Genomic DNA, 21,741 nt, shown 5'->3' with positions numbered 1-21,741 from the left:
TCTTATCTCTTCTATATTATATTGTAGAGCATAATTAACACAACTAAATTTTATATAATAAAACCATGTTAATATTTGATACCCATGATATCAATTCCCAGAAAAAAATAAATATCAAATTCATAACACAAAGAAATATGTAATAACACCCTTCACTTATAAGAGGAAGCATCTCTCACAACACTCTTATAATACCCTTCCCTTAGAAGAGGAAGCATCTCTTAGTTTAATAAAACAGGGTTTCTCATAGTTTCCTTCTCTCATAAGAAAACAGTTAACACCCTACCCTTAGAAGAGGAAGCATCTCTTGGTTTAATAATAAAACAGTGTTTCTCATAGTTTCCTTCTCTTATAAGAAAACAGGGACTCATAGTTCCCTTCACTCGGAAGAAAACACGCACTCCAACCGCGTAATTCCCAGTCGGTTCAAAAGCTGAGAAAGCAAAAGGCCATCCGGTTCAAAATTTGAGAAAGCAAAAGGTCGATATATATCCCATAAAGAATCTGTTGCGCAGCTCGCACTAAACAAGATTTTGAACCAGCATTCCCTATCAGATCAGTGAGCCGGAGTGAAGTTGAAGAAAACTAGCGACGGGTATGACATCCAGCTTCGGACACGATGGATCGGGCGGTGTGATTTCCAGTCATCACAGTAGTTGTCATGGATCAAGCTTCAGCAATGAGGGGTCGTCTGGTGCCTTTGGCCCGGGTGACGACAATTACAGGGACGCACACAATCACGCATGGTATCCGGCATATGAAAGCCCACCTCTTATCGTTCACAGTCAGCATGAACGTCCGAGGAGAGCCTCTCGCAGAGCTAAGAGGATTTGGTGGAGCTTTACAGCTACAATTGGTGCAATATTAGGTAATAATTGACATTAAATTCGAGCAAATTTTGTTAATATCGTCTGTTATTTACAGGATTTCTATAAAAGTGATTTAATGGTTTTTCATATGTGATGGCAATGTTCTAGTCTTTAATAAATAGATTCCTGAAGATTGTGTAAGTCATTTAATTGCTTAATTGGGTTTCTTTAATTACGTTTATATGGCTCATTCAATCAAAATTCTATGCGGATGAAGTTCATTTGAGTTTTAAAAATATTTTTATCTGATACTTCCTTGAGCTTTATGAAGGTGGCTTAGTGTTTGTGCGTGTTTCTATTTTTGTCTTCTGCTTTTTCTTAATTGTTTATCGCATCTGTATTTTATTTTTCACGCTGGTATGAAGTTTCTGTCATATAATTTCGATCTTGGGATTATTCACGATGATGAAAAATAGTGTAGTTTGCTGCTGTTTGATTTTTATGGATTGTCTGGAAGATGGTACAATATGTTTTTTTGTGTAGAGTACTCTCTCTATACATGCCCCAAGTGGCTGAACCATAAAAATGGGATTTCTACGGGCTTAAGTGCGAGGTCTGAGGGCTGGCTATTCCACCAAAATTGCAGGGAATTTTCTCCAACCTCATCTTTTTAAAAAATCATGCCATGCAGGGGGGCTCATACCATACTGAGGATGGAACCTTGAAGGTCAGCTTAACACTCTGTCATCCTAAGTCGCATGACACACGACATGTGTATATAAATGGTTTGGATTCATATGGATGCACATGAATATATATTTTTTTCTTTAAAATATGAATATATGCACATAAATATATATGTTTTTCTTTAAAATATGAATATTTTATGTGTTTTTGGTAAACTGTTTTGTTGTTGTTGTTGTCATTATTTTTTATTTATTTATTTTTTCCGGTTTTTTACCGGTTCCCGGTCCACAAGGTTTTTCGGTTCGATCACCGGTTCGGTTCTGATAACATTGGTGTCAACGTGGCCAACATATGGATATGTGAGACATAGGCCTACCCTAGTATGTATGTTTTGTAGCTGTCAACCTTAGGTGTGAACTGATACCACATTGGCTATTTTAATAATGTTAATAGAGATTGGGGGTTGGCTACATTACTGTTTTGTTTTTAATGACCAACAGAGGAATTTAGGTTGTTCAGTTGTACTTTCTGTTGGCAACTAGGATGGTTAGGTTTTAATGCATGAGAATGGAAAATTGTATCTGAGTGACCGCTGAAATTGGAGTGTGGGAACTTGTCTTGGGGTTTAGTTGCAGGGGCAGTAGGGAGGATAATGGTTGGTGACATGCTCAAATAAATCCTACTAAGCCCACAACTAGCAGTTTGGACGAAAAGTATCATAGGCTGAAAGTATATAGAGCCTTTAATAAGCTGCTGTCATGCAGTGTGAAGTAGGAGTCTGCTTTCCTTTACCTGCTTGGCAAATTCTAGGCTAATTTTTTTATATAAATGGGAGATAGTTAATTTGTAACTACCAAAGTCACTCACAGCTAAGCTTAAAAATAAAAAATTGAGAATTTTATACCTTGTGATTAGTTAGTTTTAGCCACTGGGACTCAAAAAGCATGAAGTAGGATGAGGCGCCGAGGTAGATGGTTTGATCATAGAAAATGTTCTTGGATAAATATTAAAAAGCTACTTTATGAACTGTGATACAGCCGAATTCAGTCTAGGTATAATATGAATTCTTTTATCCTTGTTTTGACCCTAAATTTGCTTCCAAACTGGCTATTATAAGCAGTGACACACGGATGACAAGCTATTTTTTGTGAACTGAAGAGTACAGGAGCTTTTCTTTTTTATTTAATATGTCAATTGCCAAAGTTTCACAATTCTACATAATTTTACAATCATAATTAAATAGTAAATACTATGGCCATTTTAAACAACTACTGGAATCATGTACCATTAGTAAGGCTTTTCCTCTATTTTTTAACCTATGGCAGTGCTATCTTTTTTTTTTTTGTTCGATGGAAAATGTTCTCAAGGAAGCCCTGTAAGTGCTTTTTTACATTTCGTGATAGCATTTGGGGTAAATGCCACTAGAGTACAAGACGTACTCCTAACCCAGATGGACTTTAACATACTTGAACCCAAGACCTCTCAATGATCCTTGCCTTGAAGTTGGTTCGTTCAAACCAATTGAGCTAATTGATTGGGCCACTATGGTTGTGCTTCTTGTTCAATCAAGATTTAAATTATAAAACACTGTGGTGTATGCTTACTCATGCTTTTATATCTCGAGTACCTTGCTAAAAAGTGATAGTTTTTTGGATTACTCTGAAAGTGTTCACACACTATTTGGGGTGCTTCATGAGATATGGTGTACACATGGTCTACGTTCAGCCCCTAGATGGCCCAAGATGGATTGGCGCATGGGAAATGCTCTGTGATGGATTTGCATGATGGAGATAGTTTGTTTAGTGATTGCTTGACCTTAGTTAGGTGTTGGCTTGGTATTCTTCCCTTAGGGGTTGGCATTCTCTTGATTGCTTGGAGGACGTTTGTCATTGTGTTGACATGGAGAGGTTCACTTGCTTGGAGAATGACCTACTTGGGAGGAGGAGTTTTGTGCATTTTGGAGGAGAGAATTACACCCTAGATAGCAAGGGTTGCTTGGAATTGTCTTATGGATGCCTAGTGTTCTTGTATGGGGTCGTTGACCCAGTAGAGTACATTTCTTAGAAGGATTGATGGATTTGTGGAGGCTATTGGTTGAGAGATGTGGACATGCCTTGTGTAGCTACATCATCTTGGAGCCCTTATTGTGTACAACATCACCTTGGAGCATGACACATGTACTTTTTAGTGGAGTGCTTCACTTGTTGGCCTACAAGTTTTCATTGTAAGTTGCCTGTAAGAGCTTGGACCCACATTGTATTGTTGGTGTCTTTTACTTCTCATACATATAGAGGAAGGAGAGAGTCCTTCATCATCATCATTATCATGCTCTTTTCTTTGTACTTAGCTTCTTGGAGTCAGTCACTAGGTTCATGAAGAAACCCTAAGATGATTTATGAATTCTAGAGATTACATTTTGGCTTGGAACGTGATCCTTCTGAGATATTAGGGTTAACTCATGTGCAAAGGACATTGATGATAATCATCACATCACATCATTGTATTTGTTTTATTTGTAGTAAGATTCTTGAAGGAAGTTGCTAGGGTTTCCTCATGAACCCCAGGTGGAGTTATGAAGACTAAAGGAGGCATCTTCATTTGGAGTTTGCTCTTGTGACTAGGGTTTTCTCTTGTGGATAGACATTGTTGATCACTAATGATCACTCTTATTTTGCTTTCTGAGCTCTTCACTTGTACTTGATCTCTCTCTCTTTCTCTCGGACACTAGTGTTTCTTAGTTTTCTTGGAGTATCTTAAAGAATCTTGGAAGTGTATGGTTAGGGTTTATCCCTTGGAGGTTTGAGATTAGGGCTTTGTGATAAAACCCTAGGGTATCTTTGGGGGAGAAGAAGAAGAGAAGAGGATGTTTGTCTTGCCTTGGAGGACTTGGAGTGATTCTTGTAAGTTGTAGCTCCTTGATGAAGCTAGGGTTTTCATGTTTTCCCTAGCTAGAGTTTTGGGGTGCTAGTAGACTTGTACTAGCCTTGAGAGAAGGCTATGGTATGTACACGTACTTCATCTTGAGCATATACATGCATTTTCCAATGGTTCAAAACTTGTGCATTTCCCAGATATGATTTTCAGCCATATATGTTCTTCATGTATTGTTATTTACAGCTATATATGTGTTGATGATTTGAAATAAGTAAAAGGACAATTGTGAAGTGATTTGACGTCATCATTGAAGAATTTAAAGGCTGTTTTGCTGCTGCTATACTTGCTTTTTTAGTGCTGTTATAACTACTGTAAAAGTGAATTTCTAGTCCTGGTTTGTGGAATAAGTTGCCCTGGAGAGTTGAAACTTATCTTGGTTGTTTCATATCTTTTCTCTTGGATTGCCTGCAAGAGTGGGCTGTTAGAATGTGAAATATTGATTCATTCTGCTGCTGTTTTATACTCTATTTCATAACAGCCCTAAGGATGAAAATTGACAAGATTAATATCTGGGAAGCCTCTAGTCAATTAGATGAAATTTCTGGTTTGCATTAAAACTCAATTTGGGCAGAAATTTCTACAAAAGACTTTTTAATGACCTCCATAAAAGACAAGGCTTGATGAACCTGATGTTTACCTAAAGAGTCTATATAATGGACATAACTATTGTTAAGTCAAACTATTTGTCCATGTAGTCTTGGGTTTAATTAACGAGGGTCTAGTTAAGGCACAAATCAGTCTCAAAAAGGGGCTGCTCCACTAGGCACAAAATGCAATAGGTGCCATATGGCAGAAATAAACAATGTACATATTTTAGCCAATTGTACCCTGTGGAGAGAGCTTTGGTAATGCTTGCCTGGTTTGAGATTGATTTTTCATAGAGAACATCTTATCTTTTTTGTTTTGGATCATGTGCATTGGGCTTCTTGATTTTATGGCAATTTTCAGTCTTAGAGATTACTGGTGGCAAATCTGTGACACAATGGACTTCCTCTTGCCTGATCGACAGACATTCCACCTCTATGAGACCTCAGAATCAGACTCACTCCTTACAAAGTGTTACCAACTTGGCTTGATTGAGCGACCAAACTTCCTTCATGAGTTTCTTTATCTTGAGTCTTGACCAATGGTAGCAACTCACTATTCCATAATGACACTGATTGAAAACCAAAGCACACTAATATTGAAGGAAGAGTATATCAAACTCGAAGCAAAGAACTAACTCAAAACCAAGACTTTATAGTTCAACCAAACTTATCAAAGTCCATGTTTTTTTTACTATTTTGGAAAACCATAAGAAAGACACCATTCTTCTGAAAATAAACCTATCCTAACCAACATCACTAATAACCAGTGTTCCACGGGGACTCGCCCCCCCCCCCTAGGGGCCTAGTTTCCTCGCTCCCCCGCGCTTCGGGGACTTGGGGACGAGTAGGGGACGTTTCCCCACGCTCCCAAAATGGAGGAAACTCAGGGGGACGTGCCAGGGAAACGTTTCCCTTCCCTGAGGGGACGTTTCCCCACGCTCCCAAAAAAATGGCCTTGCTTATAGTTTATGATTTAATAGACCTAAAGTGGTACAAAGCTACTCATGTTCTGTATGGGGATAACGTCTTGTGCTGTCTTTTGGTTTCAACAAGCATTATTTGAGAGGGTCAGTATCATGGAAATTTGCTGGACCATATAGCACGTACATGAATTTTGCCTTTTAAAACTTCTCCTTTTTTTCTCAAGTGATGGCTCGATTACAGTGGGGAGAAAACTAGAGTGACAAGCAAAGAATATGAGACATTCAGTTTGTGTTTTTAATTTGCATGACATTTGACATACAAACTATGGAAGCAACACCTATGTCATGTGGGAAATAATTGGGTGGACTATAGACTAACATGCGTTTACTGCAAGCATGACAAAATACTATGGGCAGCAAGAAATCTCAGGAACTGTCGTTATATATGAATTTATACAGTTACAAAATTTACACAGACCACAGTTGCTCAGCTTGAATTCTCAGGTCTGAAAATTATTTTCACCCCTGAAATACACTGCTAGTTTGAAGTTTGAACTGCATGGCATTGCTCTAATAAGGTAGACAAATTATCCATGCCATCGTTGGTCACCCAAGTTGGTTCGCAGATGGTCATCCTGCAGTCAATGTCATTTGATAGTAAACTGTCAGAAACTCTTTCATGTGATCTTCTCATCTCTCCTGGAACTAAAACTCTTCTTTCAGCATATGGTGTACTGTCTATATTATATATAATATAACAAACTTTCTAGCTGTTGGATCCAATACAGCTGGACAACCCATTGTAGTTGCCCCTTCTACTGCCAATGCAGTGTTCCTGATCTGTTCTTTACCTTTTCACAGAATTCAGTGGCTACCTTATCAAGTTGAAGCTCTCCCTCTGTCTGACCAAAATCTAAATTAGAATTTGACCAAGCTGAATTAGAATTTTAAATTTATTATTTTATATGATATTATAAATTTGGATAATGTCAAATGATATTCATATCAATGATCATGCTTTGCAGCTTTTCAATTCAAACCAAATTGTCATAGTGGACTCAATTAATAAATTATATTTTATATTTATAAATTTTTAAGACCCTGACGCTCCCCCACGTTTCCTAAAAAATGGTAGGGAGCTTTTGCATAGGCCGCTCCGCGCCCCCTCGCTCCCTCGCCCCCTCGTCCCGGAACCTTGGTGGAACATTGCTAATAACTGATCAACATACTCAAAAAGTCAGTGGTGCGAACTGTGCAATCATTCAATCCTATGAGACCACACTTCATAATCAAAGCTCCAGCATGACTAGTCATGCAATTGGTCCATTGTATGAATGTCTTTGCATGCTCAGCAGCCAAAGAAGGCAACAAAACCAAACATGCTACAATTTGCAATTGATAGCATGACTGCTTACTAATTAGAAAGAAGTTAGAATATTTAAGACTCTTCTTTGTAGACTTTTGAAATAAATCCTTTATGCATTGATCCACTCGGTCAACATATCTATTAGAAATTCACGCACCCTAGGTCTGGTCTATTCTCTTAGCATGAAAACATAAACACACTAGCAGTGCCTAACTTTAAACAATTTTGCACAATGGATACCAACAATAAGATCAATGTATAGTACGCAGTTTAATGCCTAACCTTGTTTTTTATTAGTCCATTAACAGGAAAATCACAGAGCTCCCGTACTAGGGATAATGGCCGTTTACATCATAGTACAATGCCAAATACCAAGTCAATCCATTTTGACCAAACACGTAGGGCTGAGGCTTTATCCTCTAAGTCTTTCCTGCCCAAAACACAAGATTGTGGCAGTCCTTTCCCACCTTAAATCATCAAACAATCATTTACATACCTATGTATGCTCCTTTAGCCCACGGTCCTCTGTGATCCCTTGTTTTCCTTCACAGTTGGTCTGTTGCCCCTTGCAACCAACACTTTTCTCCTTCTTGTAGTCTATACCAGTCCTTCGGTAAGCTACTCTTAACCTTCAATAGCCTGACTTACTGCTACAACAATACTTTACAAATCACAACAAGATTGCGGCCTATTCTCCTTAGCTGTGGGTTGCTTCAATCCACCTGTGGCCAACCTCCTTGTGGTTGTGAGTCACCTTTCTCCAACTTATGGGTAGAGCTATAGGTTCTCGGCATTCTTGTAGCAGATTGTGGATCACCTAACTAGGCCTTTGGCCTATCTTCCTTTGTTGCGGCTTGTTTCTTGGGCCTGCGATCAATTCCCTGTGGTTGCAGCCTCTTTTCTTCAACAATTACGACCTCCTATCTGGTTGTGGCTAGCCTGTTTAGGCTTGCATCCTCCTTTAAACTTCTAAAACCAACCCTAATCCACGAATACTCAGTCTCCTTGTTAGATCACAGTTCCTTTTGCTGTCCTTTCTTACTGTACACAAGAAGAATTGTCCTCCAAACTTCTCCCTTAGTTTGTTATTTATACATGTCCTTAGGTATTTTAGGAAGGTCCTTTTCCCTTCAAGAAACCTCCAACATAACCTTTACATTAAATTAGAATTCCCTTGGGTTCCAACCACTGTTGATAATATCGGCGATATTCGAAAATACCGTGATATTTTCGGCAAAACGATATATCACCGAGAAAATATCGGAAAATATCGGCTATATTTAAAAATTTGAAAAAGATATTTTTTATGCTTGCCGATATTTGCCGATATTTTCGCCGATATTGCCGATAAGATATTTTCTGGACCCTTGCCGATATTTTTCCGTACCGATATTTTCAACACTGGTTCCAACCCACTCATTTTGGGTCCAAAACCCCAAACTTTGGGTGCAAAGCTCACACATCCTTATTTGTGGGTGTTTCTCTCTTGCAAGCCTAACACCAAGGCCATGTGAGAGTACCTCTCGGTGCTACCCAATCTCAACACTCCCTCTGCTTCCATCCCTTGGAAGTATCTCTGCTTCCCACACTGGAACACAATCATCTTCCACAACTGCTCTCCAACGTTCTTCATAAGATTAATCTTTCGTCACAAAAGAAAAATTTGTTGCAAGAACAAAACCCTTCTTGGATGCTTCCTTGTTGCTAGAAGCCTTCTACTTCTTCTCTTCTTGATAGGCCTTTAAGCTAGTCCATGGGTCTTTCATGTGAGATATAGAAGTCCCCTTTCTTCTCTCTGACGATGCACTCTTTTGGGGTTCCTGACTCTCCCTTTGAATCATTGAACTCCCTCTAGAACTAGACTCCCACTGAGTCTCTGTAACCTTCTCCTTTCCTTGGTCAATAGGCTTGCCCTTTAGCCTGTATAGACCAGTCTCGTCGATTCCAAGAACCACTGCTTGGGTAGAGTTAGATCCACTGGGCTTTAACTTCACTTTTCCATTCTAGAATAGAACATCAAACCCCTTTGCCTCAATTGTTGAGACTGAAAGCATGTTGCATTTTCTTTGGTACCTAAAGTACATCCTGGACAAACAACAATCCACCTGACTCCATCCTGGATGGAACAGTTCCAGTTCCTCTGACTGCATGTTGACTCTTATCACCAATCTTCACATGTAGATCAAAGTCCCACTTAATCAAGCTCTCAAACACTTCTTGAGTTCTTGTCCATATGCTTTGATGCTTCGCTATCTATGAACCAAACACCCTCACAAATGGTGCTCTCGAAGTAATGAGAGATAAGAGAATCTCCTAGCGAACTCATCCTCCTTGATTATAGATGTAGTAGCCATCGCCATCTGATCCGAACTTAAACAGGAATACAACAAATTATAGATATAACCATAAATACAAAGATGTAGCAAAAATAACACTTCATTTCATTAATTTCAAATACTGAAACATGCTTACAAACAGAAAGGAAATAAAACTCGCTCGAGTAATGGTAGCTTATCTCTGAGGAGAGATGTGGTGGCTACATGCCTCTGAATTGTGTTACAATGAGGCTCGAAGGCCTATTTATTATTGAGAAACAATGGAAAACCCTAAACAGGCAAAGACCTAATCCCAGGAGATGAAGCCCCAAAACAATGGGCCCCGTTTGGGTAAATTGGTACATCAACTTCCCAGGGTTGTAACTTTGGCATACGATCTCTGTTTGACGTGCACAATACCTCGTTAGAAAGATCTGTCTGAGGACTGCAACTTTCGCATGGAAAACATCGGTCGAAGACTCATGTTTGCATCATTTTTCCCAAAAAATGTCATTTAGGGCCTCAAAACGGCTCCAGAAGTTCAAGACCTGAAAAATGCCAAAAATAGTAAACTGTGCTGCAATTAAGGAAACTGAAAAACTAAAAGAGACAGTGGTGGGGGTCCAAGTGGAATAGGCGGTGGCCACCAACATCCACCTGGATCACCATCTTAGGCTTCTTCTCTTTCCCTCCTTTCTTCTTCTTGTGTGGACATCTTGCTTGCATAATGATCATACTCTTTACATGCAAAGCATTTTAGTTTGCTTAAGTCCTTTATTTTGAACTTCTCTTTGCCCTTCATCAACTTACTAGTGAGGGAAACGTTCTTTGCATTAGTACTTTTCTGTTGAAGTTCTTTGTTCCGAAGTTCCTCTTGGATGAAATCATCCCATAACCTATTACAATATGGAAGGTTCTCTCGTGAGACTACTCCTTTGATGAATGGCCTCCATTGATTTGAGAAGCCCTTTGTCGTAGTCCTCACCAACTCTGATTATTCCACATTGACCCCTATAGCTACAAGCTCATCACGAACTTGCGAAATCCTTGTGAGATACGAAGTCACATCCTTTGAACTTCCCATCTTGATGGCCTTTAGATTCTCTCACAATACCATTCTGGTTCTCGTTCTTGTTCTGAAACAATGCTTCCAGAGATTCCCCACATGTGCCATGCAATGCCTTTCCTAGTAAGGTGAGGTATCAAGCGATCCTTGACTCCATCAAGAATGATCAACTTGGCCTCCACATCAACTTTGTTATGCAAAGCCAAAGCTGCTGCATTAGATGGTGCCTTGATCTTAGCGTTGGCATAATCCCACAGATTAGTCACCAACAACACTAGGTTGATTCTTTCCTTCCACAAACTGTAGTTGGAAATCCCTTCTAACTGGTCCTCAAACCTTAAGCTAGAAACCATCTTGTCCAGTTGACCTTCCTTTAACAACAAGGCAACTCAACTCCCTCTTAGAGTTGCCACCTATGCACACTTCTGACCCAACTGCTCTTCAAAGTAGCTCTAATACCATGTTAGAAATCCACATACCCCAGGTCTGGTCTATGCTCTTAGCTGGAAAATGTAAACACACTAGTAGTGCCTAACTTTAAACAATTTTGCACAACAAAAATTATAGCGACAATTATATCAATGTATAGTACACAAAGTTTAATGCCTACCCTTGTTTCTTATTAGTCCATTAACAAGAAAATGACAGGGCTCCTGTAGTAGGGACAGTGGCCCTTTACATCCCAGTACAATGCCAAATACCAAGTCAATCCCATTTGACCAAACACCTAGGGTTGAGGCTTTATCCTCTAAGCCTTTCTTGCCCAAAACACAAGACTGTGGCAATCCTTTTCCCACCTTAAATCATCAAAGAATAATTTACATGCATGGGGCATGCTCATTTAGCTCATGGTCCTTCGCCGTCCCTTGTTTTCCTTCATAGTAGGCTTATTGTCCCTTGTAGCCAACACTTTTCTTCTTCCTATAGGCTTTACTAGTTGTTCGGTCAACTACTCTTAACCTTCAACAGCACAACTCACTACTTCAACAACCCTTTACCAACCATAATAGGCCTGCAGCCTATTCTTCATAGTTAGGGGCTACTTCAGTCCACCTGCGACCAACCTCCTTGTGGATGCGGTTCACCTTTCTCTAACCCGCGCGTAGAGCTATAGGTTCTCAGCCTTCTTGTAGCAGACTGTGTATCACCTAACTAGGCCTTTGGCTTATTTTCCTTTGTTGCGACCTGTTCCTTGGTTGTGCAGTTAGTTCCTTGTGGATGTGAGCTCTTTTCTTCAACAACTGTGGCCTCCTATCTGGGTACAACTGGCCTATTTAGGTTTGTAGTGTATTCCTTGGTAACGACCTCCTTTGAACTTCCAAAACCAACTCTAGTCCACAAAAACTCTGCCTCCTTGTTAGACTACGACTCCTTTTGCTGCCCTTTCTTACCACACACAAGAAGAATTGTCCTCCATTTTCTTGTTTCCAAACTTCTTCCTTAGTTTGTTATTTATGCTCGTCCTTAGGTCTTTTACGAAGCCTCTTTTTCCTTCAAGAAGCCGCCAACACAACCTTTACATTAAATTAGAATTTCCTTGGGTTCCAAGCCCATGCACTTTGGGTCCAAGACCCCAAACTTTGGGTGCAAAGCCCACACATCCTTCTTTGTGGGTGTTTCTCTCTCACAAGCCGAGCACCAAAGGCATGTGAGAGTACCTCCTGACTCTACTCAATCTCAACAATAACTCCAAGAATTTAAGCAATGTTTGAACTCAAATAGATGTTGAAATAAAATCAGATTGAGAAACCATTACTATATCAACATATTTCTCCCACTGTTTAGAAATAACAACATATGCTATCACCTCATTGCCGTGGGAAAACTATGTTATTCTTGATCCATAGACATTTCTTCACATTTTGTAAGTTTTTCATCTTCAACTATGGAACAAGTATTGAGGAAAGTGGGTATTTTAGGGTCTAAACTCTCCACTTTATTGGAGATATGATCAACGAAAACAAGGAAATCTCCACTAATTTGTTGAGCCTCAAGAATTCCCCCATTCCAAACATATTTAGATGATTTTCTTTTTAAAACAAGGGAAGGATGAGGCATAGCACAAATCTCAATCATCATCCCATGATGAATATTCCAATGAACCAAAGGATATAATAGATTCGAAACAATCCATATTGTTACAACAAAATGTGGCACCCTCAAATGATGTAAAGTCCCAAGCGCCAATCGGCTATTTGGGATATGATCAATGAAAAGAAACGAATCTCCATTAATTTCTTGAGCCTTAAGAACTCCTCCATCCTGAACATATTTAGTTGATTTTATTTCAAAAACAAGGGAAGGTTGAGGCATACCACAATTATCTTCATCATCGTCCCATGACAAATATTCCAAAGAACTGAAGGATATAATAGATTTTAAACAATCCATATTGTTACAACAAAATATGGCACCCCAAAACAATGTAAAGTCCCAAGCACCAAGGGGCCATTGGAGATATGATCAACGAAAGGAAGCGCATCTCCATTAATTTCTTGACCCTCGAGAAAGCTTCCATCCTCAACAAATTTAGTTGATTATCTTTCAAAAGCAAGGGAAGGAGGAGGCATACCACAATTATCTTCATCATCATCCTATGATGAATATTCCAAAGAACCAAAGGATATAATAGATTCAAAACAATCCCTATTGTTACAACAAAATATGCCACTCCCAAACGATGTAAAGTCCCAAGCGCCAAGGGGCTAGTCTTGTGCATCAAGAAGGCTACCCATTGTCAACACAATAGCTCTTCCACTCTCTTTTGGTTGGCTCTTTTCCAACTTAAGGTGGGATTCCCTAAGGATAAAATTATCAAGGCTAAGCCTTGATAAACCAAAGTGGTTGTAATAGTGGCATGTGGTAGCGGAAATGGAAAAGGGGGTAAGGAAAGGAAGTGAAAGGGAAATGAGGGAAGCAAGGAAATGGGATGATGTAAGACTAGTGGCTATCAACCTAAACAGTAATAGAGTCATGGAACATTGAATGAATGAAGGAACTAGTGTGTTACAGTGAACTACGTTGAGTTAGGCTATATGGTTGAAAAGGGTTAGTATACCGCATTCAACCTCTAGGATGAAAGAACTTATTTGATGCATTCATCACTTGGGTGTGTACTCAAGGTAAAATATACTAGTTTAATGCAATTTAACCTAAAGTGTTTGCTGAAAATAAGCTACAGAATTATGTCTTGGAGGGATAAGGGTTAAATGTGAAGGAGTTGTCTTATGGCTAAAATGTTCTTCCAAATTTGCAATTTAGTTTGATAGAAAAATGGAAAACTAGTGCAGAACTGAAAGAACAAATAAACAAGAGGGAGAACTGCACTTATCCCTAAATGAATATTGAATTTATTATTAAGTGTTATGATAACATGAAAATTCTATAACAAATAAACAACAATTGAAAAAACATAACCATACAACAAAGTAGATCAATACCTCCATGCTTCATTAGTCTTCAAAGGTTTGATACACACGAGAGACTCAACATCATATCCAAGATCCTATAATTTCTTTCCTTTCCTTCGCTTCTTCTCAATCCTCTAATTGCGAAATCCCTTTGAAATGGAGAGAAACTCCTCTTTAAATAGAGTGAGTTAAGTCTCTCATAAAATAAAATATATTATATATCTAATTCACTCCATGAAAACCCCGAGTGTTAGCTTAGTTGGTCGAGTGCTTGTTGTTAAACCACGTCTGTTATTGAGAGGTCATGGTTCAATTCTCTCGATACTCTCAGGGTTGGGGTTAGGTTTCGTGGTTGAGCTGGAAGGAAGTGATCCTTTTGGCTAGATCTGTCAAGTACAAATATTACATGGATGTAGCAGTCACTGATTTTGGGAGACCATGAACCACATCGAAAATAAAAAAATTCACTCCATGACAAGCCGACAAATTATAAAATATTGGAGTGGTTAGATCCATGGTTGAAAATATCAAGACATGTGGATGCTAGCCTCCTCAAGAGAGGTTGCTTTCATCCCAAAATAGGCAATGATATGAAACAAAAACCTCTAGGAGAGGACACACCTTCAAAAAATAGGTATCATACCAAGTCAAATGCTAAATGGGTCTACATAGAATTTTCCCTCCAGGAATGGATGCATGCAAAATATAATGAAATATTCTAAAATCTAGGAGGACGTGCTCAAGGGGCCACCTAGAAGAGCACAGTGTGCCCTACAAGGTGCATGAGAGATATAACAATTAAATATCCCTCGTAGAATGCTCCATAACCAACCTCCAAAAATAGAAAGTGGTCCTGAAAAGATGCATGCAACCAACCCAATGTGAAAATCCCAAAAAAGCCAACTCCATGGATGAAAGATGAAGTAGTCAAACCCTAACAATAAGTAGGCAACTTTCAACAAAGCAAATATAGGGAGATAAGGGCGAATGGGGTTTTGACCATGCCAAAACTTTATGGAATAATTAAATGTATGCCTACAAGAATAACAAGAAGTGTCTCCACAAGTTTACCCTCCAAGGATATGCCCAAATATAGTAAGATGACCAAGTAAATGCATGTAATATGCCACTTGTGTGGCCCTCCAAGTATTCCACATGTTTCCCAATAAAAAAAATCTTCCATAACTGCCTCCAACTAACCCCTTCAAGTGTGAAAAGGATGCCAATACGATAACTTAATTTTATTAATGTCCGACAAATGACCACAAAAGTAGGTCAATGGGATTGAAGAATATAACCAATAAGAGTACAATGTGGGAGAGCAAGTGCATCTCCTGGAAAATGTTGACAATATTATAAAGAAAGAAGCTTATCTGAGTGCAACCTTAGAACACATGTATAAAACCATGACAAAGGTACAATGATACAAATTACTAAGTAAGTTTGTAAGACTGGAAAAGTGGACAACACAAGAGCGGGTGTAGATAGAAAGAGTGAGAGAGAAAGTGAAGTGATGATGAAGCCAATGGAATCAAGGTCTCCTTAGTATGATGGTTGAGGGCGAGGAGGATGAATTGGGCATTGGCTTGCTATCGAAGCCCTCTAGAATCATTGGGGGGTCCAATTGTATGATCTTGGAGGGGATGTACTATCGAAGGATACTCCTAACATTCAAGGTTGAAAGAAAGAAACTTTGAATGGATCTCTGGCTATTCTTCTAGCATTGGGGGATAGTCTGATGGGTGGGAGGCACCCTACACTGGATCAATCTGGAGCTAATCCCTCTAATTCCCTGAGAACATGTGTCTTGATGTATGGTTTGACACGTTTGGATCTCGATAATATTAGTTGGTCTCCCAGAGGGGGAGGTTGAGGAGAAACTTAGGGTTTCACTATTCTATTGTCTGGTGCACTCTGAAACTCTATTTTCCTTTTGTTACTTCAATCTAGTGGATCGACATGAAATTGTGAGGTGATTGTCGTAGTTATCCCAAGGCAAGGCATGGTGTGTAGGAGTTGAGATTTGTGTTTGAAGATCTCGCTGATGAAGAAGGCTAAGTATCTCTTGGCCTTGTTTCTAGAAGAAAGTAAAGAGGGAGTCCCCCGAGTCCCTATAGAGGCAATAATAGCATCTATTAATCTCATAGTATAGGGCACACCTAAAAATGAGTGAATGAGTCAAAGGACCCCTAAGATGCTCCCCAAATCGAGTAAGCACTTGTCAAGTGCCAAGCAACATTATCAGAACTGAACCGGTGATCGAACTGAAAAACCTTGTGGATTGGGAATTGTTAAAAAATCGGGAAAAAATCAGTTTACCAAAAACACATAAAATATTCATATTTTAAAGAAAAAACATACATATTCATGTGCATCCATATGAATCCAAACCATTTATACACAAATATGCAAAAGTTCTCATTTACATAATATGTAAGGGTGCACATAACCAAAATAGTGTCAAGTGCAATCCATCTCTGAACCAAAAATACATCAACAAATAGGCTCTAGATGGCCTCTAGCATCCAAAAAAATCACGCCACAACAAATATCTACATATCATCAAAATCATTGCCTATATTGGGGTCTTTGTCATCAACGTCACCATTTTGGCATTAAAATAAGATAGAAAAATGTGGCATGTCATGTCAAGATTTTGCTTGAGTGATGGGTACATTTTTAGTAGGGTCATGATAGAAGAGTTCGACAACCAATGCCACTAACATCAAAGTACATAGAAGGCTTGTTGCTCTTTATTTAATATTAGTTCCATACCCTCATACATGACAAAATCCAATGGAAATGTTTCAATGCCCCCAATCCTGAAAAAATGTCAAGTCTGTTGGATATTGAGTGAAATCTAAAATTCTACTTTCTCCATATGAAATTCAATGAGGTTGTGTTAAATTATGGTATGTTCTATGCTTAAGAGCAATTTAATTCAAATCTTCTTATTAGCCCAATGTCAATTTCCAGTATAGAAATCACATTAACATGATAGTAAAATGTTGATAGAACATAAATGAAAACAACAGAAGACAAGCCAAGACAAGAGACACAAGATGTGGCACCATCCAGGGACAAACCCCAATGTGGGGAAACCCTTTGATCAATTCTTCTATATTCCAAATAATTCAGCAGAGAGAGAGAGAGATACTACAATATCACAAATCTGTGATTTATAACAGCAGTAATGAAACCCTTCATCAGCAATGACAAGGATGATCAATCAGCTCCCAAATGTCCTCAAGAAAACCTAGGAGAACTCGCCGCCAACAACAATAGATAGCAGCCCAAAACAATCCTCAAAACATGGTCAAAACATCAGTCAACATATCAGCTCCTGCAGCCAGCCCTAACAAGTCAACGCTGTCCCAAAACGGTGGTCAAACAGAGGTCAACAAGGTTGATCTGAACTGTGGCTAGCGAGAGAGGGACTCCCCACACAAATCTGCAGTCAAGGGTGGCTACACGCTGGTCAACGCAGTCCTCTAGCACCCAAAACAATGCTGCTGCAGCTTCCCGTGTCTTCCTGCACCCACGTCACAGCTGCTGCCCTAACTGTGTTTTCCTTCTTCTTCCCACGTGAGAGAGTCTTCTTCCTCTTACGCATACCCAAGAGACAAAGAGAGAGAAAAGATGTGGAGATGAGATGAGTGTGCTAATGCTTCAAGGTCTCCTCTATTTATATGCCACATTGAGGTTTAGATGGGGGTGTGCAACACTATTTTACTCGCTGACCGACCTTGACAAATTGTCAAGAAATACAATTAAATTCATATCTCCATGAATACATGTTGGAATCAGATGATCGTTTGATCAATCCTACACCTCTTGATGAGAGGAAGCCAAGAAAAATATCAGCTGCCATAGATAAGATGACCCACATGGAGTTTGGCCCTCGTTGCCAATTTTAACACTCCCTCTCAACTAGGGAGAACTCCATCAACTAATTCATCTGTCTGTTGGTACCATGTCTGCCATCAAATGCACTGCGTTGCACTGCTCAGCTCTGCTCGGCTCTACTGAACCATGAAGAAGAAGAAATGATAGAGAATGTATCATACCATCCTCTACTGACCTGAAGTCAGTGCCAGATAAAAGTGAGTGTCCAATAGCACTCTTACTGACCTAAAGTCAGTCCCAATGAAGAGAGTGTATCATACAACTTTTACTGACCCGAAGTCAGTTCCAAAGAGAGTTATATCACTCTTACTGACCCGAAGTCAGTTTCAATTGATCCCAGATCAATGTCATCTTAGCATAGGGAGTACGTTAGATACATGATGCATCCATCGGTACTACTATGGTCCCTATCCTCATTTCCCTACTCATTGGCCAGATGAGAGGTACTTCCTATTTGTCCCAGACTGCATGGGTAGGATGTCTCGGCAGGATAAGGATGAACCACTCATCTTGCCTACATGTCGCCACGGGGTATCACAGGGGAAGGCTGAATCATTCACCTTGTACATAGCGCACCACTAGGGGAGGGTCAATCACCTTATGGTCGCTCGTCGCTCCAAGAAGTACCCCAAGCCTCCCAGAGCTTCTAGAGCTCAATGTATGCATCATATAGGACCCGCATAAGACGGTCTCTCCACGACTCCTAGTCGTTCTTGGAAAGTCAAGAATTTGACCTTTCCCAGGGGCTTCATTAAAATTTCGGTGACCTGCTCATTTGTCTCAATGTGGTGGAGCCTTATTGCTCCTTGTTGTACCATATCCTGGATAAAATGGTACCTGATATCGATGTGCTTAGAGCGATCATGAAATACAGGATTCTCTGATAAATGATTCCCACTTTGGTTGTCACAGAGGATCACGGTGGTATCCAACACATGTCCAAACAGCTCACTGAAGAGCTTTCTCAACTAGACAGCTTCACAGGAGGCCATGTTCGCAGCTATGTATTCAGCCTCAGATGTGCTCAGGGCAACCGACTTCTGCTTCTTGCTCATCCAGGATATCGAAGCAGAACCCAAAGAGAAACAACACTCAAAAGTGCTCTTGCAATTCACCACACTGCTAGCCCAATCAACATCAGAATAACCATGCAGCCTCACATCTCCGTCAGTGTATCTCAGTCCATGAGTGATTGTGCCCCGAAGATATCTCAGAAGATTCTTGGCACCAATCCAATTTGAGTGATGAGGCTCAACCATATATTGGCTCAAGGTGTTGACTGCGAAGCATATATCCGGACGGGAGTTCACCAAGAACATTAATGCTCCTATAAGTTGACGATACTCAGAAGCATTTCCCAAAATAAGTCCGACAACACTACCACAAAGCTTCTTGAAGTTAAGTTCCATCGGGGTAGTCATGGGCTTGTAGTCCACTATACCAAATCTCTCCAATACCTTCACCAAGTATTTTCCTTGAGATAGGAAAATTTCTCCCGGCTTTTGCCAGACCTCCAGCCCTAGGAAATAGTGCATTAGTCCTAGGTCCTTCATCTCAAATTCGGAAGCCAACTCCCTCTTACATTTGTGAATGAGAGGGTTTGCCTTGTCAGAAAGAGGTCGTCAACATACAACACCAGTATGAGAGGCTTATTACCCTCAACCTTAAAGTAAAGGTTTGGATCGACTTCACTCCTAGTGAATCCCAACTTCATCAAGTAATTATCAATCCTCTCATACCAAGCTCGGGGTGCGTGCTTCAACCCATAGAGAGATTTCTTCAACCTACATACGTGAGATTCCCGATTATGAATCTCAAACCCCTCGGATTGTTCTACATAGATTTCCTCTTTAATCGAACCATGCAAGAACACAGTCTTGACATCCATTTGATGTAGGTTCCATCCTTGCGAAGTGACAAGGGCTATGATCGAGCGGATAGTGGTGTATCAGGCAACAAGTGCAAATATCTCATCGTAATCTACACCTTCCTTTTGAGAGAAGCCTCGAGCAACAAAGCGAGCCTTATACTTTTCAACACTCCCATCAGCTCCATGCTTGATTTTGTAAAGCCACTTCAAGGTGACAACTATTTTGTCCTGGGGTCTGGGGACCATATCCCATACATCATTCTTCATGATGGACTCGTATTCCTCATTCATAGCATCCTTCCATACTTGATGCTTCACGGCTTCTTCGAACGATGAAGGCTCGTTTTGAATGATGGTGCTCATAATAGTCAAGTATCCCTGATACCTGGTCGGCTTCTTACTTTCAAGGAAAGTCACTCTGGGTGCAATATGTCTCTCGGCATCTTCAAGGGTCCCCCTAAGCCATGAGGGCCTCTTCCTAGAAGAGGAAGGCTCTTGTGGAAGGGGATCAATAAGATCCATAGGTTCTTCCACATCAGGCATCGTCTCATCTTCCTTCTCATCCAGCTTCCTGGTGTCAGCTTCTTTATCTTTCCTTAGAATAAGAAGATTGTCATCCTTGCTAAGAGCCATATCTTCGTCAAAGGTGACCTCATGACTTATCTGGACTTCCCTTTGACCAGCCACATAGATTCTATAGCCCTTAGAATTTTCGCTATAGCCCACGAAGATTCCCTTTGCTTCTTTTCTCTTTCGGCACATGAAAATATATGGGACTTCCAAAAATTCTAAAATGAGAGACATCAGGTTTCTTACCAGTGAACATTTCTTCGGGAGTCTTAGAATCCAACGCTTGATGAGGGCATCAGTTTTGTACATATACGACAATATTCGCAGCTTCGGCCCATAGAAACTTCGAAAGCCTTTGATCATGGAGCATGGCATGAACAACTTCCACAATCGTATGATTCTTGCTTTCTGCCACACCATTCTGCTCAGGAGTGTATGGTGTTGTGGTCTCCCTCTTAATGCCAACTTCTTTGCAAAAGTCATGGAACTCATTGGATTCATACTCGGTCCCATTATCGGTCCTTAAGATCTTGATCCTCTTCTCGGTTTGATTCTCGATTAAGGCTTTGAAGTGACGGAACCAGGAGAACACTTCATCCTTCTTTTTCAAGAAGTATGTCCAAGTCTTGCGAGAATAATCATCTATAAAAGTGGGATAATATAGATGTCCTCTTAAAGAGTTCACAAGCATCATACCAGATATGTCAGAGTGAACCAACTGCAAAATGTCGGAGGTCTTGCTATGGCTTGAGGGGAATGGTCCCCTTTTTAGCTTCTCTTCGGCACACCCCAGACATACACCTTCATGCTCTACTTTGAACTTAGGAATCCCTGTCACCATCTGTCTCACATTGGGTAGAGCCTTATAATGAAGGTGGGCAAACCTCCGGTGCCATAGTTCAGACTGTAGAGTTGTGCCGCAAGACGTGACTCCCAACGGACTTCCTCTAACTTGATATAAAGAGTCAACCCGAAACCCAAGAGTGAAAGCATCTTTAAAGTTCTTTTTCCACACACGTACCTTGCCATCGATGAAGGCCACGTTGTAGCCTTTGTCTTCCATTGCCGAAATGGACACCAGGTTCTTCTTGAGATCAGGTACGTATAGGACTTCTTGCAAATTAATTGTGTTACCCTGATTTAATTGAAGAGTAACATTCCCTACACCCTTTACGGGATAGGTGGAATTGTCTCCAAGAATAATCTCCAAGTTTGTCTCCTTTATCAAATTAGAGAGATCTTCCTTGTAACCAGTGAAGTGCCTTGAGGCACCACTATCAATAAGCCAATTGCTTAAT

General features: G+C 40.1%; 1 protein-coding gene across 1 annotated transcript in view; it reads left to right on the top strand.

The window, feature by feature from the left end:
• The first annotated feature begins 304 nt into the window (after positions 1-304).
• The window catches only part of LOC149182562 (E3 ubiquitin-protein ligase APD2-like), a 135,365-nt gene continuing 113,928 nt past the window's right edge, over positions 305-21,741 (top strand). Inside the window, exon 1 of the mRNA XM_089416884.1 lies at positions 305-868. Coding sequence (XP_089273010.1) covers positions 598-868 — 271 coding nt within the window. The 5' untranslated portion in view covers positions 305-597. The remainder of the gene's footprint in view (positions 869-21,741) is intronic.

The sequence above is a fragment of the Pinus tabuliformis genome, chromosome 3_2 (assembly GCF_031772625.1).
Source record: "Pinus tabuliformis cultivar Carrire ecotype Pingquan chromosome 3_2, CPIR1, whole genome shotgun sequence".
In the NCBI taxonomy this organism is placed as follows: Eukaryota; Viridiplantae; Streptophyta; class Pinopsida; order Pinales; family Pinaceae; genus Pinus; species Pinus tabuliformis.
The sequence above is the reverse complement of the archived record's forward strand: the minus strand, read 5'-3'. Positions and strand labels throughout refer to the sequence as shown.